This window comes from Melanerpes formicivorus, unplaced genomic scaffold, assembly GCF_026170545.1.
Source record: "Melanerpes formicivorus ecotype bairdi unplaced genomic scaffold, bMelFor1.0.p_v2 SCAF_4, whole genome shotgun sequence".
Classification (NCBI taxonomy): Eukaryota; Metazoa; Chordata; class Aves; order Piciformes; family Picidae; genus Melanerpes; species Melanerpes formicivorus.
Genome location: NW_027142356.1, coordinates 18,935,167 through 18,960,909, shown reverse-complemented (window position 1 = coordinate 18,960,909; position 25,743 = coordinate 18,935,167). Strand labels below are relative to the sequence as shown.

Here is a 25,743-nt window from a genome sequence, read left to right as displayed (position 1 = left end):
GGGCGCTGTTGCCCTGTTGTCCACTCCCATACCACCACTCCCCGAGCAAATGCCTTCACTGAGATACCGGAGAAAATAACTGCGTCCCACTGCCCTACAAATATTTAAGACTGATAGGGGTCAAACAGCGTGAAGTGAACGTAAAGGCTGCACAGGGCGATAGCTGCAGAGCACGCTCTGGGACTTCAGGCTCTGACACTTCTTCCTGTTGGAAGCAGGGCAAAGTCACCTCGGTCTGCCAGTCAGTCACATAAAGGTAGCAGCACTTACCCACTTCAAAGGGGACTGTAATTCTTAATCATTGTCAGCAAAAGACTTTGAGCTCCTTGGATGAAAGGCTATACAAGTGCAAAACATTAATGCTTTATAGCTGATGAGGGCATATACATTCAAATTCTAAGTGACTGCAGAAGCACGCAGGTAGCATATGCAAATAGTGTAGGCATCAAAAGGAAACCGAGGCACTCTTGCAATTTAAGAATGAATAAAACATGCACTCAGTAAATTTGCATATTCTAAACTCATGATATTAAAATAATGTTGTAGCCCCAGGCATGACAGCATCATAAATAAATGATAGGAGAAGCTACACTCTGTGGACCCAAGATGTTTTGATTTACTAAGCAGTCAACAGCAAAAAGGAGACCAAAGTCAAACTTTTAACAAACCTACACCAAGAATCTTGTCAATGCATAAACTGCTTTGGTGAAAAGAGCCTACACCACTCCCAAAACACACATGCAAAAAAGTACTATTCTGCTCTGTAGTGCTGGCCTACAAACAGAATGTGCATATGGGATAGTGAAATGGCAGAATTTGTGAGATTAAAAACAAAACAAAACAAAACAAAAGTTTATCTTAAGTTTAATCTCACATAGGCTGCATACTAAGTGGCAGAATTGAGCTGCAAGTAGAAAGAGGATGCCAGAAGGATGCTTTGCTACTGAATGCCATGTCTCCTTACTGAGTCAATTTCAACAAGAGACAGATGAAATGAGATTCCCCCATCACTTTGAGCATAAATCTAAAAAGATAAGCAATCGGATCAATTCACTCAGTATGCAGAGACTGAATGACTGGGACAGTGGAATTCGGGCCCAGAGACTTCTTGAATCATTCTGAATGGCTTGCTTCACTTTCCAAGGAAAGTAAATTTAACCCCCTTTCTTCCAGTTCAGCATCCATAATCTGGAGATTATCTGTGCAGAAAGCATCTGCATTTTCTCTACTGTGCTCTGAAATGCACCTTACCTGAGACTGTAGTAGCTGCACAATACATGTGCAGTTAGACTGGAATTATTTTCCTAACAGAGGATCAAGATAAAAGATACTTTCAGTGCTACCTTTTTTTCTGTGGGGAGCCTATTTCTTGTACAAAAGACAATGACAAAGCAAAATGGTGTACTTCTTCATAATACATTTTTTAAAGCATCTATCTAAAGATAATTCTGTTTTATAAAGCTATCTAGAAATCCATAAAGGGTGACTGGGGAGTAAAGGGTGTCAGGCACCTGAACAAGCTCTCTTAACTCCCGTCACCATTGTGAGTGCTCTGCTCCTTTATCTTAAGTAGGATTTACCATCTACATTTACATTCCCTTCCAGTTTTAGTCCTAATTCAGCAAATATTTACATGCCTGAGTAACTTGACTCACATGAGTAATCTTACTGATCTCAATGGAGTTGTACATATGGATAAAGCTATTTGCAGATGCAAACAGGATGGATCCACGAGCCTTTCAACAGGTGGCTGGAAACCAGGATGAGCATAGCGGCCTCTCTTTTGGCAACAACACCTGAAATGATGAGGATTGAACTTGATCAGTTACTTAGCTAAAATTTGGGACCAAAAGAAAATGGAAAAGAAAAATCATATTTGAAGACTTCTTGCCTCTGGATTTTTTATTGTATTTTTTTTTCTTAATTTTATTAGGTGAAATTACCAAATTAAGAAACATTACCCCAAATTTCAACCACGTATTTAATAAGTAATGATTTTTGTATGAAACATTAGACTACTAAATCTCTTATTAATGACTGTTTCTCCCCTTTTGTCCCCTAGCAATTTCATAATGGGCTCTTCAGTGTTTTAAAGGAGCAACAATTAAACTGATAGTTTGTCAGAAGTCCAGATCAACAACAACTGACCCCATAGAGCCACTGCAGTCTTGTCTTCAGTAGTCCTGTCTATCGCATTCTGCAAGACCTGGAACAGATGCCACTGGCTCCCACCCTAGGGAGAGAGAGGGAAGAAATGGAGGGTGGTGATGGGAAGATGTACATGAAACTTATCTGGTTGAAACATTCTGTATAAATTCTTTGGCTCTCATACTAACTAGCGAAAGTTAAAGAGCACATCAAATATTGGGTACCTGAGATGGATTTCCAGCGGCATTAAGAAGAAGCTGTCCAAGGGGACTCTTAATGGTCTGTCAAGACTAAGAGACACTGTATACACTATTGACTGCTCAATTCGGGCTGTGCATAGGGCAGTATTTAGGGTGAAATAATGTCAGACTCCAGAACAGTCAAAGTCCATTTTTAGTTTATACCTTTATATATGAATAATATATACATATATGTTTTAACTCCTAACATTACACCCTTATGGAATTAACTTAATGATTACATAGAATGTATTACTGTAATAGTACCAAAGTCAGCACCACACCAGTGGTCCTACTAGCTTTATGTATAGTAAGCATAGTAAGAGTTTACAATATGAGACAGCGAAGAGTATTATCCCTCATCCTACAGATGGAGAATTGAAGCACACAGATAAGAGATTAGCTAAGGGTCACACAACACTGATAACTCAGATCTCTGAAGTCAGGCCTTAAGGTCAAGCCCATCCTCCTGTCTAATGAGCTGTTACTGCAAAGCCTATCATTTGTTTTCCTAAACTGGGCTGCCAAACCAGACAGCTAAATCATACTTGAAAATTCAGAACTATTTGCTTAATAGTAGTTTTCCTAAAATACCCACTACAGCACTATAAATAGAGCATAAAAATAGACCATTGAAAAGAAACCTTTGTTTTATCCACCTCAGTGTTGCATAGTACTCTATTCCTGTAACTTAAATAAATGGGGTATCTGGAACACTGGCAGTACAACGAAAGGGAACTTCAAACAGAAAACAGGCTGCTGTTCTCAGCACTGGAGATCAAGAACACATTAAGATTTTACTTTAAATTTTATTTTTAAAAATGCATGTTCCACATCTTTTTTTTATCAGCAGAAATTACAAACCTACTTACGAAGGAAAATATGGTAGCCCTTTCATTAGCAGAACTAAAACATCTGAATAGAAGTCATACCCTTGCTTGAGACTGATTTTTAAGTCATTGCACTAGGGCTAAAATGTCAATCTTTTTTTGTACCTTGTACAAACATGAGCAAAGGTCAGCGGTGTCATGATTTAAATCCAGTCTTAGAATTTTGTCTTGCAACATAATTTCTAATAAGTAAAAGAACAGCAATGAAGAAAACTGGAGAGCTGAAACTTTCTAACAAGTGTCTGTATGTAACCCCTCATTTCCAAAACCCTGTAATCTTAATGGGATTCATACTGGTAGAGCTTAACAGGCGTTTCAAATTTCTTTGTATAAAAACCCAAACCAAACCAAACCCAACATCACACTGTATTGAGTTTTAGAAAATCATCATAAAAAGGTGAACAAATCTGTCTATGCCAAAAAACAGCTCTGCAGGTGAATTTCAGCAGTTGCTTGTTTGTTTGTATTTTTTAAAGGCATTTTTCCAAAATTTGAGGTATACTACCACTAATCTTATTTAAAATTATTTATTTAACTTAGCTTTCATATGCATCCATGGCTATCTCTGTTTAGAAGTACAGGTAAAGAGTATGAGAAAGCAAGAAAGAGGAAGGATAATTAACAGTCCAGTATATGGATTTATTGTGGCACTGGATATTCTCTATAACCCTAATTATTCAATTCAATAAAATTGTAAGAAAGTCATAATGTATCTATGAGAGAGCTATATATGCATGTTCCTTTACAGATGTAAAAATAAAGAACAATTACCAAAGCACCCCAGAAAGCCCACTGTCACTCTACAAAATTATTGTAAATGCCTATTCTTTTTAGACATGTTGATACCATAAAATCTTCTTTGAAAAAGGCACTGATTGTGTTCTTTTACAGGTGTTTATCACCTAGCTGGTGGATTGTGTATTTTGTAAAAAGGTAACATCTGATTTTAAATGAAATGTCTACCCTTCATAAAATTTGTGTTCTTCAGCTGTCAAAGCCAATGCATCTAAAGAAAATGGAGACTTTATCTAGTTTGTGGACTCACAAGGAATCTGTAAAAAAACCCAAACTGTTACCCAATTTATGACACAAATAATTAGTAGTTACTAATGGAAACTTTTTGTCTGTATTTGGTAAAAATATTAAATTCTGGTAAGAAACAAATAGGAAGAGCTTAGTTTAAAATCATTGGTTGGGGTAATCACAGCATGTTGTAACTTGACATCATGATACCACACTAGGATTACAGCAGAACCCAGACTGTGCATTGTCTTTGTGCCTAGAAGAGGCAAATTTCAAAATTATATTTGTGTGTGAAATCTTTGAAATCTGAATGTTCTCACAAATTAAGTGGCCTCATTTCTGGACAAGAACAAACAACAACAAAACAACAACAAAACACACACAAAAAAACCCCAAAACAAAACCCAAACCCAGACAACTCAGTAGGCTGAGGTATAGCAGAAGACAAAATGTATGGTAATGTCTCCCATGAATGGCAGGATACTGTGAATAAATTCCTAAGTGTGAGATGTCTTGCACAGTAAAATGACCTTGTTTTCAGCTGAGTTGGCTTGCCTTTGACTTTGTTGAAACTACCTGTTTTCTTCTGGTTTACATAACATGAGGTTCCTCTGGGTAAGTTTTGCATGATAACAGTGTGATTACATATGTAAATGAACACAGTGCTACAATAGCTGAATTGACTGAATTCTCCCATGTGCTTCTATATGATCAAAGGAAGTTTGTACAAATACAAATGGCGGTGTACTGAAAATCATAATTGATGTTTGCGTGAATGGAGCAAGTCTTGACTGTTAGATTGCAAAGATAGGAAAAGCAAATTGTGAATTTCTGAAACTCGGAACTAGCTCCCTGTCTTGTAGATAGTTGTTCTGGGGCAGAAAAAAAGAAGAAAAAAAAAAAGTAAATTTTATTTGAAACTCGGTATTAGCTATTTCAGAGTGAAATACAAAATTATGTAACAGCAGGTCGGCAGGAAATAGAGGTAAATGTAAGGCTGTGGTGAGAAACAGCAGATTAGCGTGTTCCCAAAGGATAATAAACAATTCACCTCTTCCCTTTCCAGTATGGAAAAAAAGGAAATTATAGAAGAATAAAGACTGAAAATATTTCCCATACGCCACATACGTATGCTAAAAATATCAGCGTCTGTACACAGAAAACCAAATTTTGCCAAGGGTCACATAGGATTTATATCAGCGCCAATCAGGAGAAACGTTAGCCTGGTAAGTAAGTTTCAAACGTTTATCATCAAACAAGCACAATTAGCATACTGATCTCTCACTGCCATGATGTCCTTCATCTTTCTTGCTATTGAACAATGCCAAAATCTTTGTGCAAAGTGGGAAACACTCCAACAGCACAACCTGTATCTTTTCTTAGCAACAATGTCTAAAAGGCTAACTCATCCCAGTGCTGAGTTGGAATTACATCAAGGTTAGATTGTTGTCTGCTCAATGCCTTTGGTCCTTGCTGCAACTTGCTTCATTAGCCTAAGAATTAGCTTCAGTGGGGCAAACTTTCTTAACTGCAAATTCATGCAGAATGATAAAATATGAAATACTTTTACAATCAGTGGTTGTGCCAGGGGAGGTTCAGGTTGGATACTATGAAAAACTTCTTCACAGAGAGAGTGATCAAGCATTGGAACAGGTGACCCAGGGAAGCAGTGGAGTCCACCCCTGGAGGTATTCAAAAGATGGGTGGATGTGGTGGTTAGGGACATGGTTTAGTGGTAGTGGCTTAGCAATACTGGTGGGAGTGTGCACTCTAGGCAAGAAGTTGGACTTGATCTTGAAGGTCTCTTTCAACCCCCAACAGTTCTATGATTCAATGATTTCCTTTACAAGGTGAAATACTGAAGTGTTTACATAGAAGTTCCAATATCAACTATTCAGAAGGACAAAACAGAAGCATTGAGTCTTCCCCTCATATGATGAGCATATCCCATTATCTTTTCTTTCATGAGTACAAAGTATTTATCACATCTCAGCATTTAATCTAGAAACTATAAAACCACCCACAATGTCAACATTATTGGGACGACCCTCAATCTTTCACATTTTTTAGGTGGTCTGATATTTGTTTTCACAAACCTGATAAACATATACATTCTTTTTCTACAGAAACAAAAATTATTGTGATACAAGATGATTAATAATAAGCAACAAAATAAATGATCTAATACACTGTTTTGAAATTTGTAGTAGTATTTTTTTTAATGTACAGCTGCAACATATGTTAGGAAGCATTCCTTTTGCATTACCTTCTTGCTGCTCTGGTTGTAATCCCCTATATATCCTACCAAGACCATGGACCAGCAAATATTTACGCATTTCAAGCAGCTGTGCTTACATAAAGAGTATCATTCATTTCTTCAGCTGTTCAGCTTCACACACATTCCCCTCTGCGCTAGTTTGTGGCATCATGTGTTGGTGGCCAGTAACGCACTGTGTTGCAGCAGAGCACATGGAGACTCTCTTCAGCTGATACTTTTTTGTTTGCACCAAAATTTGGATCCAATGCTTTATGCCTTGCTGAATGTGCACCAGGGCTGTGGATTTTACTTTGGACAGTAAGATGCAGTCTGTGATCAGGTGCTAATGCTGCAGGAACAGTTACCCAGGCCATGGCACTGGTGGTAGACTGAAGGTTGCTCCAGACAGCATTAGCCACCACAATATGCAGCACCTAACCTTGCACGTGCAAGGAGGTTTCCAAAAGCAAGACAGAGCATAACCAGAAAAATTAGGACTCAGCCTTCACTATCAGAGGTGTTAAATCCAGCAAGACCAGAGCTGAGTTTTCTCTAACATGCACAATAGCAGCCATTTGCCCCTTTTACATTGCATTTTGAGAACCAGCTCATAGTCTTCCAAACTACCTCTGGCACCACATTAAAGACTGCCAAGTTTGGTCACAGAACCAAAGCAAAACCCTCTACTAGCCCAAATGAGCTACACTGGCTAGGAGGTGGTGAGCACACAACACTGAGCATGCCACACCACACTGCTTTGCCATGGCATCACACTTGCACATGGTGTCACAATATTGCCTTGCATCCGGTAGTGGTGACACTGGGGAGGCCAGGGAATATACCTGCCCCAGAGCAGGACAGAACCTGACTTTGGTACTGGCAAGGGCCCAGGCCTGGTGTTTAGTGTGTGTGGGCCTTGCCATGCTCCTACAGCTCCTGCCTGATGCTTCTTTGTAGCCTTGCCATGGCCAGAGCTTAGAAAGCTCAGGTTGAGTAGTAAAGCGTCCTAGGTTCTATATGGAGTGTGTGCAGGTGCACAAAAGTTCTTTTCTACCCCTCCTCCTCAAAAAGCCTCATGATACTAAGAAAGATACAGTGAGAGTATGATAAAGGTATAAAAATAGGGGGTGGTTGTTGTACATGCACACCCCCTCCACCTCCATTTGTGTACTCATGAAGAGCTATGGCTTGAAGGGCAGGAGATGTGAGTGTTCACACACAGCAACCCGCACTGTGTTTCCCAGCTGCCATGTTCAACAGAATTCAATACTGCTGGTTAATCCAAGTTTTACCTTAAGCAGTCATGAAGGAACGGAGGAGGGTTTGAGCCAGGTCCTCAAAATACAGTATTTTGCCATACTATGTAACCTACATCTCTATGTTGTAGAGAAATAGGAGAAGCAAGAAAGTCTGAGTGCAATGGAAAAACATTACCCAGGAAGGAGAATAAAATTAAAGCTTCAAAATGAGTGCAGAGCTCTACTTGTCATAAACAGTTTGGGGCTGATTTCAAGTACAAAACTGTGCTGCAAGAACTTCAGCATAACAGAAAATGTGCAGATTGCCCATTGAATCAGCTGTACATGAGCTCAGAAATGACAGAATTCACACTTTTCCTTAGTTGCATTTATTGTGCACAAACTTTACAGTCACAGTTCATCACTTTTCATAGAAATTACAGAAATTGTCATACACATTCACATCAAAACCTGAGTTCTAAAAAAAACCAAAAACATTTGTATTCCTTATATGTATACTATAAAATCCTGGCTGCATTTTTGAGAAACAACAGTTAAGGAGATCAGTCTCCTTAACTGTCAGTGTTGCACAGCAGCAAACCCCTAAATTCACCTGTTTTCCTGTGAATGACAGCATCTGTTAGTTGCACACTAGTCTAGTTATTGCCAAAGTTGTGATCTAGGACAAAAGTAGGATGCATTAATTTTCTTTTGTTTTTCTTATAGTCACCTATATGACCACTCCTTAAAAGAGCTTTCTTCCCTATTTTGACTAGCAATTACGCTGTCCCTATAGAGGTATTGGCTTCTGAAATAATTCTTGGTCTAAATCAGTGGACAAAGTAGTACCCAGAATAAAACAGTTCCTTCATCAGCCTTTCCAATAAATCCATTTAATAGAACCAAAAATTCTAATTTCTCCAACTTCTAGAAGACCTTTCTCTCTTTTGCTACTTTTCACCTCCCCACATACACCAATTCAGCTTATGAATCAAGATGCTGATGTTTTTTGAAGAGCCAAAGTAAAAAGCAAGGAAGTGTGTAACTGATGCATCTGTAACAGGATCTTCAAACCCATTCAGTACAAGGTAGGTAATAGGTCAATGAGAAAAAGCTTATTCTCAAGGTTGTTTTTTTTTGTTTAGTTCAGTCAGCAGGAATCTTGTTATTAGCTGACACAGACTCCTAATAATGGGAAAGTTATCAGCCCTGAAGATCCCTCTTATGGGTTTTAAAGCCATAATTTTAAACAACTGCTGAACTGCTTATTGTGACATTGTTTTGTACCACACACTTACATGCAAGATTTGCCATTCTAAGGCACACACTGCTTTTGTGTTTTTAAATCCTAAATTGGATGCCATTTTTTCCCACCAGCACAGGCAATGGTTTAATTTCTTTTCTTTACAAGAGTAAAGGACACTGCTCTAGAAAGCAAGTATCTGTTTTGTATAGGATTACTGAAGTACATGATCTCTAACACTGGAAGTATTTGGATTGAGTGATAGAACCCAAATCTAGTTTCAGCTTTAGCACTACAAATTGAAAAAACAGCCTTTGCAAAGCTGGGTTTGTGTAGAGAACAAATGTGTATTTTAGAAATATAAAGTACTTTGGTAGTTTGAATGTAAAGGTTACAGCAGTAGAAAATAATTGCAACAATTAAACCAAGTTAAACCATTACCTCAGGTCCAACTTTAACTTATCAGGAATTAAAAATCCTTGAAGCTCCAGAACTTTTCAGAACTGATGATTTGAAAAGAGCCAGTGTCCAGTTGCAACAGGTTTATAGGGTATACAGAGCTCGTCCTTCCATCTTAACTTTTATTTCAAAATGTGAAAGATGATTGAAGAGTCATCTGTGTGAACCAGGCTGGGTATTACATTACCTCATGTTCCCTCCAGAGCTCCAGCAGCAGTTTTCCAAATGCTATTAAGCTTTGATTTGCTGAGATGTTAGTGCCAATAGTCTTTTGCTGAGTAGTGCATTGTGTCGCTGAAGATACTCTATGACATCTCCTTGCTTCTCAACTATCTCTTCTAAACTTGAACTTTCCCTTAAAATAACAAGAATGAATATGAGTTTCAGTAAGTGATAGCATCTTTCTGTTTAAGTATTTGTTAATTGTGACAAGTTTCTTCCATCAGTTACACTTCTGCTGATCTCAAGTAACTTTTGAGGGAGGAAGCAATCTACAATACCTTTATGTTTAACTTCCATTTTACATGAAAAGGCAGGAAGAGAAAAAAAAAGGCTAAACTTCATGCCATGTATACATAATTAAGCTACACATTTCCTGCTAGACAGTTACAGAAAACTTGTAATAGTATGGGAGTTCTTACTGCTCATCTTAAAGTCAACTTAGTAGAGTTATGCTAACAAAGTCATTGCAACTTTTCCAAATACATTAGAAAACTTACTTTAAGCAGACATGGTATTTTTATTCAGCTGTGGAGATCATAAGCTGTTTGAGACAAATGTCTTGATTAACCTACGGTTGTATCCATGATATACTGCTACACACAGCGATCTGTCACAATACCTTAACAGCATTAGTAACAAGTAGTTGTGATACTTCAGATCTACAAGCTCACATACAGCTAGCCTCCCACTTAAAATTATCTCCAGCTTTCAGAAGTCCTTTATTTTAACAAGGAGAGTAACACTGCAACATTCAATAAAGCCAAGTTAATCAAGGGAAAAAAAAATAAATCTATAAAAGTATTAAATTTTTCCAAATCTATAAATTAGGAACTCTTAAAAATATAGCAAGAGCAAGTACCAATGCCTTAGCATATTCCAGTCTTTCTTTAGAGATTATTTCTTCTTAGATGATTTGAGTATCTCCCTCGGTACAGGTGTGAGCATCCTGGAGCTTTGAAAGTTGCTCCTCAGCATTGCAGCATTTTATGGAGGAACACTATCCTATTCATAGTTCTTACAAAGTGCTGAGAAGGATAGCTAGAGCAGGAAAAAAGCTTAAGACCAAATAAAATACTACTGTAATTGAACTGAAAAAAAAACAAAAAAAACAGCTTTGTAGTCAAAGTTTATAACCTTAACCAGTCATCATGACCCTCTTAAAGCACCAGATGAGGTCCTGATCAGTAGCTTAATTTGTAGAGGTTATAATATTCAAAACACATTTTCACAACCAGGGTCAACTCAAGGGCTGACAGGATTCACTTTTCAATAGACCTTAACTCTCAAGGGAAAGAGAGTCAGAGCTGTACACAGCTGAATTAAAATAACCATTTTACGATCAGTTCTCACAGGAAGTTTGTGCTCTTTAATAAAAAATAATCAGAGTCTTTTCCTCAGCTGGTCATTGTTCCAGACTCATTCCTTGAGCATGTGAGAATTTCTCAGGGGAGAAGCTGAACAAGAAAGGAATGAGGTCCACTATGCATTCATCATGGTGTTCATATCAAGATGGAAGTCAGACATTGTATCAAAACTCAAGACAACTCTAAACCTTTCCTGTATCCTGGACATCTACTTCCAATGTCCATGAAAGCATGTGCACATTGCATTTGTGACACCAGGGGAAGTGTGTAAGTATTAGTCATCTCTGCACTTCAACTTTTCACTAAGGCACACATACAGAAGCAAGTTGTATTGTATTATAAAATTCCCATTGAAAAAAATTGTGGAAATCCAAGTTAGTTTTGATGGTAGAATTTGCTAAGTCATACCAGACCCATTTCATCAAATGGAAGATGCTCAAGCAGTCAGAAGATTCACAAAAGACAAAAGCAGTAAGTTTCAGTGGTTAGAAGGTTAATGTTGGATAGCTTCTCTGTGCCACTGGGAACTGCCTTACCTCATATGTGCCCCACCCTGCCTAAAGTTCCTTCCCAAACTGGAAATATATTCCAAATCCCTTGCTATAATCTCATGTCCAACTGCTAAGTTTTCCTCTTCTTTTCATCTATCAGCTGTCTACAATACATTTCTTTCCTTGAAAGAACTGGTTTGAAGAAGCTAGGCTTCTGTAGGCATGCTTTAAGTAAGAGTATAAGACACCATATAAAGTCAGCTAAACCAGATTAAACAGTTATTTATAGCACATTAGAAATTCATGCAACCAGCCATAAATAGCCAAATCACTTCTGTCCCCATGTTTGAGGATTTCTGTATATAACAATTTGCCATTACTATGTCGAAAGTACAAGACTGCACTGCTTCTCATCTGTGCATGTAAAATGGCAGCCTTATGCCTTCTGCTTGAGAATTAGTCTCATCTCTGGATTGTTGACAGATTTAAGATTATATGTAAACCTAAAGAAAAGTAAAGCAATTACAGTAGTCAGTGTTACATACCATGGCACAACCAATACTGAAAATCTTACCTGAATCCAATTTCTGAGGTAATGTGACTAGGGTAGGCATACATCTTTTCTTCTTCAATTATGTCAGGTCTTGGCTTTGCACGATTGAAGTTGCTTATTTTCACTGCAACAAAGTTTCATAAATTAGTTGAGAAGCAGTCAGGAAAAAAACAACAAGGAAAACAAACAAAAAACTCCACAACAACAACAAAAAAGACAAAGCTTTATCAGCAGGCTCCATGTTAAAACCAAAAAGTCTGTAACAAGCATTTGTAAGATTGCCTTACAATAGTAGACAAAACAAAGAGAAAATCCAGGGAGTGAAGAAGGAAAAAAAGCTGATTTCCAGAATGGCTTTGATTACAAGTTAGTGATGATTTGATAAGGTTTTTTGTGAGGTTTTGGGTTTTATTGTTTGGTTGTGCTTTTTTTTGTTCCTCTCACCTTCAGCCTCCTTGCTTAAGACCACAGAGATGACCTGAATGAAGAAGCGTGAATGTACTAACATCTGTAAAATTTTATCTGCCACCTAAGAGAGGGTGAAACCTTGGAGAGGGTACCGAGATTCAGTCTCCAAATTCAGGCCATAAATTAAGCAACATGCGAAGAAAAAGTTGTAAAAAAGTTTTGATACTAGCATATAGTCCAGAACTTTTAGCTCTTTGAGAAATACTACTTTAAACTAGACTACCTGCAATGATGTAGCAGTTTGTCTTCCTGCTCTAAAACTAGGGCAGACTTGCTGTTAAGTATTCAAACCAGAATGGCTCTGTGATCAGCTTCACATTGTAAACCTAAGAATGCTGGCTATCACAGCCAGAAGTCATTTCCGGACACCGCGAATCAAGTTTAAAACTAAATTTAACAGCTGTGGAATGGGGATGGGTGGGAGTGGGAGAAGCTGTATGCATCCTCTGCATTATTTCTGGAAGGAATCTGAAAATACTCGAAGCCATTCAAAATCAGACCCTGATTCAGGGAATGTACCAAGAGATCTAGGGTATGCATTTGGGACTCTGAAGCTAGGACTGCTTGTGATGCAATACATCTAATGCAACAAAAAATCTTAACAGTCCAGCTCCATCAGAAATCCACACTACTACAGCAGAGAAAGACTATCCTTACAAGTCATGAATATGACAGGGTTTATTACAGGCCACCCTGGTAAAACAATGCTAAGACCCTCCAGAGGTTAACTACAAGTCAGGCTCAAAGGTTAGTTATTTCTATTTATTCTACAAAGAAATCCACAAAGGAATGGATACAGACTTCCCAACATGTGTTGTTTGTGGGAATGTTAAATCTTTCATTCAAGTGGTATTAGAAATACATAAGAAAGTCATTAAATACATATATTTAGTAAACCTCTTAAAACTTGACTCTCTGTCTTATCAATAAGAAACTTATAGTAGTAATCTCACATTTAGAGCTGTCTGTATTCTACTTTATTCTATGCCCATTTAGTTCACTTGAGCAATTTCTGTATGTCCAGTCTGAATCCCTGCCTTTGCATCCTACAGGTATATATACACACACATACTGCTGAATAGAGACAAAAATTTTAACAATGGCAGTAGTACTCCACAGAGAACTTGGCATCATAGAATTCATAGAATAGTTCCAAGCAAAAAGGAATATCTAGAGTTAAAACCACATAATCCATGCTACCATTTTAATTTATGAGGCAGTAATATTTAAATGAAAGTCAGTCAAGTACATGAATTTCCTAGAGATTAAGCATTTATCCCTCATTCTAGTAGTCAAGAAATAATCATTACTCTTTGTGGGGTGACGTATGAAAAGTGCTACCTTCCCTCCAAAATGTACTAACATAAGAAAGGGGTTGGTCATGAGTTGGTAGGGTAAAATGACCTTAATCTCCCTATTGTTGTTCAACTAAATTAGCTGATACTATCTTAACAGTAAGTGGTATCTGCTAAGTGCTTGCTTTGCAGAGGAGCATTTCAACTCTGAGCCGAAGACTGTTCTTAAAACTACCCTACTGCAGAAGCTTTGTGCTTCCACCTGGTCACATACTCTGCTCTGTTTGAGAGACAAAAAAATAATTAATAAGTCATCTTAAGTCTTTCTATTGCTACAGATTCTCAGGCTATTTTTCAAAAACTGGCCAAATACATTTGCTTTTCTTCAGTAGTTAGATGCTTAAAATGTTAAACAAATAAAAACCCCACCATGACACACAAGAGACATATCCATGCAGTCTCTTAGCTTACCTCAACGTATATTGGGATGAAAAACAAGAAAACAAGTTACACTACCCCTTGAAAAGGCAGCTGAGGATGATTTGAGGTCTTCCTCATCTTGAGGCACGTGTTAAGTTACATAAGATATATCCCTAGTTTTGTACACCAGGCTTTACAGAATGAAGCTTAGACTGCTGGTTTGGGGCTGCTGAGAAAATAAAGGTAGCTGTTGCCAAAAGGGACTGCCTTGCTTCTTCCTAGCAATGTAGCTCTGCCCCTCCTTCACTTTGGTTCCTGGATTCACTAGACCCTTCAAGTCCCTCATCTGGAAACTAAAACATTGCACACTCCTACTCCCTAGTGTAAGTTGGTTTACTGGCACCTTACAAGCTAGGAACCAAGACTTTTGGTGACAAATACTCAGTCTGAGAACTTTTAGGGATTCTTACTACTAAGAGGGTCAACTTCCTTGCAGTTGCTTACCCTTTTCTGCCAGGGTAAGAGACACACAATGTAGCTCTTTTAGCTCTGAGGGGCCTCAGGGAAAGAAATAGCATTTCATTGAAATTCCTGATGTTCTATTAAAGTTCTGCAATTTATCTCTTATTTCCCTGAATTTCCCAGGAAAATTGTGTGTATGCAAAGGGATGATCTCCAGCATTCTTGGAATAGTTCTCTAGGGCTGCTATGCTTGCATTCCCTCATCACTGACTTGATTTCTCTAGAGAACAGTTAGTATACTTGAGCCATGCTGGTCCATTCAGGGGCAAGCCTGACAAGCCTATGGTATTCAGGCCTCTGAATAGTTATAAGAGGGTATAGTTTTAGTTTAGAAAGTTTTCTTCTCCAAAAGAAACAACATCCTAGTTTTGTTATTAATCATGAAATGACAGAAGTCAGATTAACACAAATACTGACCACCATAGAAACGGCTTTTACTCCTAAGTTTTAAGCTTCACGCAGTCCTGAAAGAGGTATTTCTGCTCTCCTCCCTCTAAATTTTGCCCAATGGTTTTGGTTCCTCCACTCCTCTCCCAGAGATACCATGGCTGCTGAGGCTATTTATCTCTTAGTTTGTAGCTCTAAGTAATAAAAAAAGCAGCATCCCAGAAGCAGGACTATCAACTGTCTAACTCCAGAGCAGGAACTACACACCATTTAAACAGACATGTATTTCACAGGTTTTCTCTGGGCAAGAAAAGTAATTGCATTTTTTAGTGTATTGTGCATTTTCAGTGAGTTTCTTGGGTGTTTTTTTGTGTGTGCTTTTTTGTTTGGTTTGGGTTTTTTTTGTCTTTTTAATTTTGTTGTAGGTGCTGGATGGTTGGTCTTCCTTGTTTTTTGGTTTGTTTTTTTTTTTTTTTTACAGAATAATTTTTTACAAACCCCAGCAGCATTCAAGATCAGATAAACCATTTGTTCAGGCATTATTAATAGACATTTTAGAGAGCTCTGCAATAGTTTTAGGGAAAGAGGTTTATTAAGTCTTGATAAGTTACACTAAACCTCAAAGCAGATAACCTTAGAAGCCTGCAGTGACAGTACAAAGCAATACCAGAGTTTTATGAAGCAGTATCATATTTCAGTATTAACACAGATTCAAAAAGCCATGATTAAAAAAACCAAACAACCCAAAACACTTCCCTCCCCCCCAAAAAAAACCCTATAACAATGAAACAAAACATTCATGAAAGGCATGTTGGGTGTGAAGGTGCCCAGATGCCACAAAGGGAATCTTCCATTTCAGTGACAAAGAGGAACTGAAGCTTTTGGAATAGGACCAGGGATAGAGGAAGAATAAGATACAACCATTATGCAAGTCCCACTTGTAAATCCCAGAGGCAGTTCTGATTAAGCCAGCTAGACCTGGCTGCTTCAGTTTGTGGCGCATGCATTTGAGAACCCACTGCAAAACACACAAGCCTGCTCACAGGACAGTTGTGCAACAATTATGCCATTTATTGCCACTTCACTGGTTTAACAGCTTTGAGGTATCAGGAGCTTTCACCTAGCAGCACGTGGAGGCAAATCAAACCTGACAACCTTCCCATTTACTTTGGATTTGCCTTAGTTTGTCTTCTACAAGTGCAGAATCCTTTTCTATTTATAGCTGCAGTTACAAGTCTCAGGGTACCCCAAGTGAGCTACTGTGAGGGCAAACAAAACAGTTGAGTAGCAGCAGCTTTAAGTCTCGAAAAGGCAAAAATTGCCTCTTACCTGTGTAAACCACTAAGCATGTCAAGGAGCTAATCAGCTCCAGGCCCAAAACTCCCAGGATAAGATACAGGTACACTTTACTGCGATCAGGAAAGGAATGCTGCATTGACAGAATCAAAAGCAGGGATGCATTACCTAGAAAACAAATGTTAATGATTTAACAATTGTATCTAACAGCTGTTGAAAGTAACTCTCTTATCCCCCATATATGCATTAGGCTACATTTCAGCAATGTTTTCTATTTCATACCATGCTTGCCTCTTTGTCCAGTTTCTGTAACACATGTGATGCAAGCATACAGCCGCTGACAGTAAAATGAAGTTTCAATTCAACATTTGACTGTAATGGCAGGAAATGAGTTTTCTTACAGATTTTTTTTTGTTTTAAGTCAGAAGAGAGAGTAGAAGAAATACACTAGAAATACCTAATACACATGTTAGGCTTAAACAGTTTCTAGCCTTATTGCTGCTACCCATCCCAAAATTGCTTGGAGATTATTAATTTCTTTCAATTGCTAGGAGGTCACTTCAGTCAATTCAAAATGAGAGACTACTTTCCTTTAAGTGGTGGATACAAGTGTATTTAAGTAAGGCTAACAGCACAAAACCCCTAACTTCCTTCCAGAGGGGATACTTGCATAGACTTCCAGTTGCCTAGATATCATTGTAATACTTGAGATTACTGAAAATTTAACTTAAATGAGCACAATTAGTCAAGGAGAGCAAGTGTTGAGTTACAAACCTAATATGCATTCTTAATTCATTACAGAGTCTTTGCTGATAGAATGTGAAATGTTTTTTTTATTCCCTGTAGAAATGTTATAACCATATAAGTGTCTGAATATTAAGACCATTAATGTAGCTGAGTAATTGTACAGTTTTTTCATACTGCATTAGGCAAAAGAATTGGCAAGATGGAAATAGTATCAGTAGTGATTACTGTGGCAGGGAGTTTGCAGTAATGGAGCTAATCACCTTCTGAACTACATATGATTGAAAGTCTATAGCACAAAGTTGACTGTACCTGAACATTTATATATGCCTAGAGTTCTGGTATGGGAGAATTGAGCGCCATCTAAAACTGATGGCAGTACTCGGTATTCTACATTATGTTGCAATAGTCAAAAATAATCCCTTCACTCTTTTTTTGAAACATCCTTAAACCTGCCACAGCCTAATTTTTGCAGTGCATTCCGAACAACACATCCTTATCTTCAGAGCTCCATCTAGTGGCCAGAGCCTGAAGTTTTTCACATTCAAGATGCCTAGCTCTTTTAGTGACTAGGAGGAAAAAAAGCTGTTTTTATACAAAGTGGGACCATCTAACTTACCCACTCTACTGAAAAAAAAAATAAATCTACTCCAGTTACTCAGAAAAGAGTGTAAGACGCAAAAAATACTGTAGAAGCCACTACTGTTCCCTTTTCCACCCCTGTTTTTGTGTGAATAAACCCCCATCAGTTGGATTTTAGACTTAAGTAGCTGCTGTTAGAAAAAGCTACAGTAGCTAATTGTACCAACACTTCTTTCAGCTTCAGTGATGTAACTTAGAATGTACAGAGTTAAACTGCTCCCCTGGGCCACTCTTGGTTCACAGAAAGTATAAAAATACAGTCAGAAGAAGAGCTTAGTGTTAACACATAAGCAAGAAGATCAAGAAATTGCCTATTGTACTGATTTTACACAGCTCTTGAGCAACAGGCAATTCCTCTGTTTCTATACGAATTGCTGGGCTTCGAAAGCAAAGACTAACACACTTCCTGGAAGGACCAAAAGTCTTGCCACATATCCAAACAGACAAAGAAGTATGCAAATAAAGATTACTAGTAGCCAAACACAGACCTTGCTGGCTGAACATTTAGTAGCTGAAGACTAGATATTTTACTTGGCATCACACTTACAGGCATTTTCCCCCCTACAAAGAGTCCTTCATAACACGCATCTGGCAGGCTGGAAAGGTCAAGTTAAGATGTCCCTCTGACTAAAATAAATACCATTTACAAATGCTCATGGGTAAGTTTTTAACAGTTTATAGTAAGCATTATATATATAAACTACTTAATCTTTTATTATGTCATAGCTTAAAGCTTTAGAAGAAAAACCCCAAGAAAGCAAGTTCAGTTCACCTGTGGAGTGTATCAGCAGTGGAAGCCTTTTCAGATGTCTTGTTGATCGGTATATTGAGAAGTAACCTCTGCTTCTGACTTTACTGTGGTGGTGCTGGATGAATCGTTCAAAAAAAACATGCAGAATCCACAGAATTACTTTTGCAATGATTATGACAGTCTGAACTTTAAGTGGGTGGGTATAGTTTCCAGGGCACTTATCTTGATTTGGATTGGGGTAAGAACAAAACATAGCTGCTAAAAATGCTAGAACAACAAAAGCAACCTAGAAGAGAAAGGGAGAGAAAAACTTAGTCATCATTTAACTTTTTTTTGTTAAAAAAAAGCCAGGCTGATGCTATTTACTCACTGTGTATTACTTTCCAAATTGATTTTATTAGAGATGAGATAACACATGAAATATTAAGACACTTACTACAGCCACTACATGCAATTTTTGGAAAATATTGATGATTGAAACTGCTAAGATTGTCTTCCAGGAGAGCAACTGATCTCCAGCAGAAGAGAAGTGAGACTCTCTAGTTTTCTCAATTTCCTCTAAATCAATTTCACCATTCCCCAAGTATCCACTTTATAGTGAGTTTGTCTTATTTCTGGACTCTGTAAGCCTTTTCAATTTAAGAGGAATTTGATACATATGCCCTCAAAGAAACTACATTTTTTTAGACTCACTTAATTACACTTGTTAGTCCTCTGCAGGATAGCTTCAGATCTTATCACTACAGTCTACATTCCTTTAAATTGACATTTCATAAGTGAAAAATCACTCCTTTACCATATCCATTGAAGATACTTTTCAGGTTATGACATGAGGAAAAAAGTGAATTATTAACACTAGGTAAGCCTCTGACAGTTGGTAATCATTCTTAACATATTTAGAATCAGGTTTTTCCTTTCACTCAAAATTTATGTCAAAATGACTATTCTGTAGTCTGTCAGATGGTATATACACTTATCCTTTCGGACTTGTGCTATTATGCCATAACCTTTCATGTTTTTGCAGCATTAGCAGTAAGCATCAGCAATCCTTTGGCCAATTAGAGGGCAGAGTCTTGGGTACACATTATCTGGGATATGAATACACACAGAGCTTTTTTTAATCCTTATAATTATATAATAAAGAATAAATTTATAATAAAAGTTATAATAATATATAATATAAATTTAATAAATTAAATTTATAATAAATAATAATTTATTATATAAAATATTCTCTATAGTTTTCTTTCAGTGAAGAAGAAATTAATTCCTCATTCTGGTTCATTCTACAGAATAAATAGTATCTTAAAATGGAACTGAAAACAAAACTAACTCCCATCAATATAGAAGTAAATGGATGGTCCATACATAACAAAACCATAAACAGAAGTCTGCAAAAGTCTAATACCTCTAATACACTGATCTTAAAAAAGTTCCACATCTCATAACTGACAAACAAATCAGAACCAAGGTGCAGGAATGTGTCTGATTTTTATTTGCTATCATTGTCTCCACATTTAGTACTATGGGTAACTGAGAGCCCACTGTCTGCTCCTCACTCCCTTCAACTCATTTTTTGTATTTTTGCCATTTCTCAAGCAATTGTCTTCACAGAAATTAAGAACCACTTAATCACTCTTGATATGAACTGTCATCTGCTTCCTCTGGCTGTGAGTAGTCTGGTAATTGGGGACGGTAGCAGGGAAAATAATTTTCCCACAATCATCAATACTCTAGACACTATATAGGCCAGATATGGTAGAGAAAAAAAATATTAAAAAGAGCATGTCCTATATTAGCCAGGAGACTATTTCAAACACAAATCCCAAATTATCTTGAGATGGGTTAAGTAGCTAGGTTAAGAAGTTAAATAAGAGGGACGTTTATCAACAAAACATTTGTTTAATCCTTTAACCTCCTTTTCTTATAAAGCTAAGAATAATCCAACTAACCCATATTTAATTTCGCCCATTTACTGGTTGGTTTGTCATTTTAAAACACCAGTATCTAGTTCCGCTCCCTCCAGGTGTTAGGAATGTATTTCTGTACAGAAAATAGATATATTGAACTGATGTAAGTGGAAATGGCTTAGTATTGCAGCTCTATTATCTACTACAACAGCACATACAAGAGGAAACAAATAGCTAGCATTAAGAGTGGCATTTATTAAAGAGGTTTTGCTTACATTTTAGGGCAGTCCAATAATAGGTGCTTCACCACAGTACAGGAAATTTTTATATACAGAAAGTTATTCTTATAGAATGTAGTATTTAAGTTCAGGTTTCTGCCTATGCATATGTAGAGGGGATTAAGGAAAGACAGGGTTAATATAAAGGAATTATTTCTAGCCTGTACACTTCACAATCTCTCGCAATCTGCTCTTATTGGAGCCAGAAGCCTGAAGAGAAGCAAGGCTTGGAAAAAGAAAAGCCACTTAAAATCCCAGACTCACTACACTCCAGAATGTCCTACCCAGACACTCCAGAATTATATGTAACCAGAAGTTGAATCAAAGCAGCTATTTGCTACCTAATTCTGTTTCTTGGCACAGGAGGGTTGAGAAGAAATATTCCAAGTTACATATAAATTACTTCAGAGATGTATTACAACTCTCCTACATAATACAATGATGGCTTAACTTCGCCAGGATACTTGCCCCTTTAGCAGGCTCTGTATCAAAAGCTAACCTGGTGACTCCATATTCCACAAGGTTTGTACATGTGTGCAGAAGCAGGGGGGGAAGCAGTCCAAGCTTGTTTTCCCCATCCATCTTTCCAACAAGAGAGACAGCACCATTTCATGTGACAGTTATAAAAGTGCTTTTCACCAACAGAAAAGGATACTTCTCCATTTTGCTCCAAGGACTAAGTGGCCACTGCAGCACGTTCAGCAACAGCAGCAAGATTTTACCTGGAAAAGTGTGTGTTGACACAGGCTTCAGCAGTTTTTCTTTCTTTACCTCCCCATGCTTCTCCCCATTTCAAGAGAAAAGAAGTGGTGGGGACAGAAGACACAGCAGTTTCCTAGGATCTGAGTGACTGACACTTAGTTACACCACTTATGGTAGTAGACAGCAAGGCCCACAGGCTAGATGGGACAATATTACTGCTCTACCATCACTAGCAGTGTGCCTGCATTTGTAATGCAGTCCTCGGGTGCCATACTAATGGGATAGCACCAGAGTTCTTCTGATAAGAAAAGGGAGTAAGGCTGGATACATAGTTCCATTTAGAACTTTGGAAGTTTATTCTGTAGAACAACAGAAGGACAATTCTTGATATTACCAAGATGCCCACAACACATTTACTTCTAAAATGAGAAAGCCAAGGCATGTTGTTTGAATAACTTCATGCAGCTGCCCCGAAGTAGAATAAATAGCTGCTAAAACAGCTAAAAACACATAGTTGTGTGCTGTGTACCCAGCGGCTTTAGAAACGTATCATCTTCAGGTCAATGAAAGGTTGGAAAAGACCCTTAAGATCATCAAGTCCAGTTGCTTACCTAACACTAACACCACTACATCATGTTCCTAAGCACAATGCGAGTACTATTTCAGTTAAATCTTAGGATCAGAGCTCTTTTCCTTATCTCCTTCATGTTTGGTTTCCACATGCTCACAGGCAACAATAAGCCTCTTCATCTTATAAAGGATTCCTGCCTAGAAGTAAGTGTGTCTCTCTGCTTCCATCTACAGCTTCAAAAAGGCCTTCACACTGTTAGGAACAAGATCTAACTGTTACAGTTTGAGCTGGGTGCCCCCCTGCAGTGTTTACTTTCTGTGTCCAGAAGTCCAGCCCAGGGGTGGACACAGGAAATTATGTAGTATTTCATACCACAATCCTTTGCACCACTATAAGATGCAGTGCGGAGTCTAGCACTATCTCTTTTCTTCCTCCTCCGTCAGCCGGCAACTGGGGAGATGTCTCCTGGCTTTGGGCCTGGCTAGGCCCAAGGCCACGGGGGGATGGGCAGTCTCAGATCTGGCCAGCTGAGACTAGCCTAGCAGTGGGAGGGGGAAGAAGGAGCCCTGGGGGTCTCGGGTGTACCCTCAGGTAGGGATGGGATCTCTCTGGGTCTGCTTTGGGATTTTTCTTTGTCACTCTGCTTTTGCTTTTCTGTAAAAGCTCACTGCTTTCTATTTAAACTTTCCAACACTTTTGCAATCCGTTTGTCTGAGTGTTTATTGTTGCCAGAGGTGGGGAAGGGGGCTGCCTCAATCCAGCACACTAACCTTTATCTGTGCTTTTCACCCTTAACCTCTAGAATTCAATCAGAGCACGAAGTAACATTTGGATTCCTTCATCCCTCCATCCACACAACCCCCTTGAAACCAGTCCAACTTTACTTGTTGCATTACTATATAAAACACCTTAATTCTCTCTGAAATTAAGTTCAGCTTCCAGAAGGCATGGCATCAAAGTTATCTTACCTCTGTAACTACTATAAGCACTTCTACAGCAGTAGTATTTTTAAAGCACATTTCCAACAGCATAGAAGAACTACTAAAAGGCTTTTCTTCCTAACAAGATGTGTCATAGTATGTTAGTGCTGACAATCAGAATTAGAATGCCATGTATCATGTACATACATATCATCAAAATTTATTGGCAAGTAGAACTTCACTGGTTTGGAATAACAGGGTATGTAAATCTGAGAAGAATTCAGACTATGTGAACAGTAAGACTTCAGAAGAGAGACAGCAAAATCTCATAAGGAAATCACGCTTCTTAAACTTACATGTATTAGCAACAGAAAATTGGCAAGGAGAACTGCTGGGATAGCATGAAATCTTGGCCTCAGTTGGGAATGCAATGTATGAGAAGATATAAGTGGTGCATCCAGTAGAGGATCATCTTCCAAACTCTGTGTTATTTCCAAGGAACCCTGGAACAGAAGGGGAAGGCAAAGAATAGTAACAGGTAAGCATGTACATGTAAGTACAGGTGAAAGGAAAAGCCTTCCTGTTTGGACAGGGAATTTGCCCCAGTACCATGCACCTCTGCTCCTTCCAGGCCAGGATGCAGTCATTCAATGCATCCTAAGGTGATCATACAGAGCCACTATAAATACCCAAAGTGCTGAGGCTTCCCTCTTTGCATACTGTTATGCTCTGACTTGCTTGCTTCAAGAGCTGAAAAGCCCCTCAAGATTCCAAATCAAGTTATGGCTGCTCTTCTGAGTGATACCAACCACAGCCCAGAAATACCAAGAGCAGACCCCACTCCAGACTTCTGACTGTTTGGAGAGACATGCCAGGGTTTACTGGGACATTTACTGTTTCTAAAGTCACGACATCTTGCTATGGTAGAAAGCAGCACAAACCTCAAGACAAACAAGACACACCATTCTTCTAGACACTAGCGCAAGAAAAAAAGAGACAAAGAAATTTTGGGATTAGACTTAGGTTCACATAAACCAGGACAATCTAAAGTGGCTTCCCAGTGCTACTTCACCTACTCACAGCTGCGTACAGGCAAAGGGTTATTTAAGTCAATTTTGTTTTAGCACCATGAATGCCAGTTACCCAAGCACAGAGGGGTGTGAACAGGCATCCCTCATCTATTTGATACCTTTTAATTAGCCTAGTCTTTGACTGTAGGCAACTCTTGCTGAAATACTTTAAGTATTCTGTGTGAAATTAAGCTCAGTCTCTTGAATTTAAAACACGATGACCTTTTATTACAGACCTAAAGGTTTATAAATGGCACTCCCCTGATTTATATATACATACATATAAAAGTAAGAGCACAAAGATGCTCTTTATCCCTCAATCCCCACTTTCAGGGGGGCAGGTATAATTTTAAGCTTTGTGAGTGCAGGACTGGCACTCCAACAGTCAGGCCATCTTGCCTTATTCTTCCCTATCACTGAATTAACAGCAAAGGTAACAGCTCATACCTCCCATAAAGACAGTAACCCTTCTTGGGATAATATTCTTTGTCTCATGGGAACAGGTGAGCTCACCACTTCTGCAATAGCATGACTTCTTCACAGAGCTTTATCAGGACATGTTTGACCATATTACTTACTGCAAGATCAGCTACAATTTATCTTTGCACCCTGAAATACAGCTAGCATTAGGAAACACTGGATGACATCATCTCCCTGAGTGGATTTTATTACAAGCACTATGGGGAGGAGTGGAATTAAACCAAGGGAGATGACCACGCTGACATATTTAAAAAAACAATAAATCTAGTAAGTGTCCCAGTTTGATCAAATACAGGTTTCACTTAGTTAAGACGAACTAAAACCGCAGATGTCAAAATCCAAAACGCTTTGAAAAATGGGCCTTCTGTCAGGCACTGATGTCACCACAAGCACAGGTTACAGCTTCAGTCTCTTGGCTCCCTGATCCATTTCCAACATGTGACTACCTCCGCAGCAGCAACCCAGCACCAGGAGGAGGTCAGGCAGGCAGAGCCATAGCCAGCAAGCTTTGCCCATGGAGGCTTCCAGCGGGAAACACCCAAATAAACAGCAAAACGCCGTGGCTACGACGCACAGCATATAAACCAAACATTACACTTACATGACCTGTCTCCCTGAAAAATAACCCAGAAGAACTAAACAAGCTACACGAGCTGACTCGTTTAAATTGATGATCTCCATTAAAACAACCCCATACCCATGTTAAGTGGGGGCATTTGAAGCGTGGCAGGTAGCACACGAGGCGGCGGCCCAGACAGCGAGCGACCCGGGTGGCCTCCTCACTTCCGAAACAGCCATTTACGAGACACCTCGGCCCGCTGCTGCCCCCCCGGAAGAAGAAGATCAAGCCTTCAGCGCTTAGCACGGAAAACAGCAGGAAGAAGAGGAAGAAAGAACCAGAAAGTGAGGCGCTGTCCCAGCAATACCCACTGTTAAGGGCTGCCTGACATCACCCACCCCAGGAAGAACCACTGCCACTGCCCCAGCCCCGCTTCCGCCAGCCGCGCAATCCCGCACTCACGTTTTCCAGGTCCTGCCGCCGCCTCCCCGCCGTCAGCGCCATCTCCTCTTCCCGCCTCCGCCGCCCCGGCTGTATTTGATCAGCGTCCCCGCCACGGCCTGGCCACCGGCTGGCTAGGCACAAACCCCGCCGCCCCGCC

General features: G+C 38.9%; 1 protein-coding gene across 3 annotated transcripts; it reads right to left on the bottom strand.

Moving 5' to 3' along the window:
- Positions 1 to 446: 446 nt before the first annotated feature.
- Positions 447 to 25,726, bottom strand: TMEM192 (transmembrane protein 192). 3 transcript variants are annotated; one of them, XR_010987226.1, is made up of 8 exons: positions 25,605 to 25,726; positions 23,390 to 23,536; positions 18,674 to 18,938; positions 16,549 to 16,683; positions 12,149 to 12,251; positions 9,685 to 9,852; positions 2,149 to 2,233; positions 447 to 1,796 (listed from the first exon to the last, which is right to left on the bottom strand). XR_010987226.1 is itself a non-coding variant. In XM_068137155.1 (7 exons), the coding sequence occupies exons 1-6, from the start codon at positions 25,644 to 25,646 to the stop codon at positions 9,729 to 9,731; spliced, it is 816 nt and encodes a 271-aa protein (XP_067993256.1). In that variant the 5' UTR covers positions 25,647 to 25,726; the 3' UTR covers positions 1,968 to 2,233; positions 9,685 to 9,728. The 3 variants fall into 3 exon arrangements, 2 of the variants coding, with proteins under 2 accessions (XP_067993256.1, XP_067993254.1); XM_068137155.1 differs by lacking the exon at positions 447 to 1,796 and having other exon boundaries at positions 1,968 to 2,233; XM_068137153.1 differs by lacking the exons at positions 447 to 1,796; positions 2,149 to 2,233 and having other exon boundaries at positions 8,179 to 9,852.
- Positions 25,727 to 25,743: the final 17 nt, after the last annotated feature.

Coding starts and splice junctions, on each gene's coding strand:
- TMEM192 (XM_068137155.1), bottom strand. CDS start 25,646: ATGGCGCTGACGGCGGGGAGGCGGCGGCAGGACCTGGAAAAC. Junction 23,537..25,604: donor GGCGGCAGGACCTGGAAAAC/GTGAGTGCGGGA, acceptor CTTCTGTTCCAG/GGTTCCTTGGAAATAACACA. Junction 9,853..12,148: donor ACCTCAGAAATTGGATTCAG/GTAAGATTTTCA, acceptor TGTTATTTTAAG/GGAAAGTTCAAGTTTAGAAG.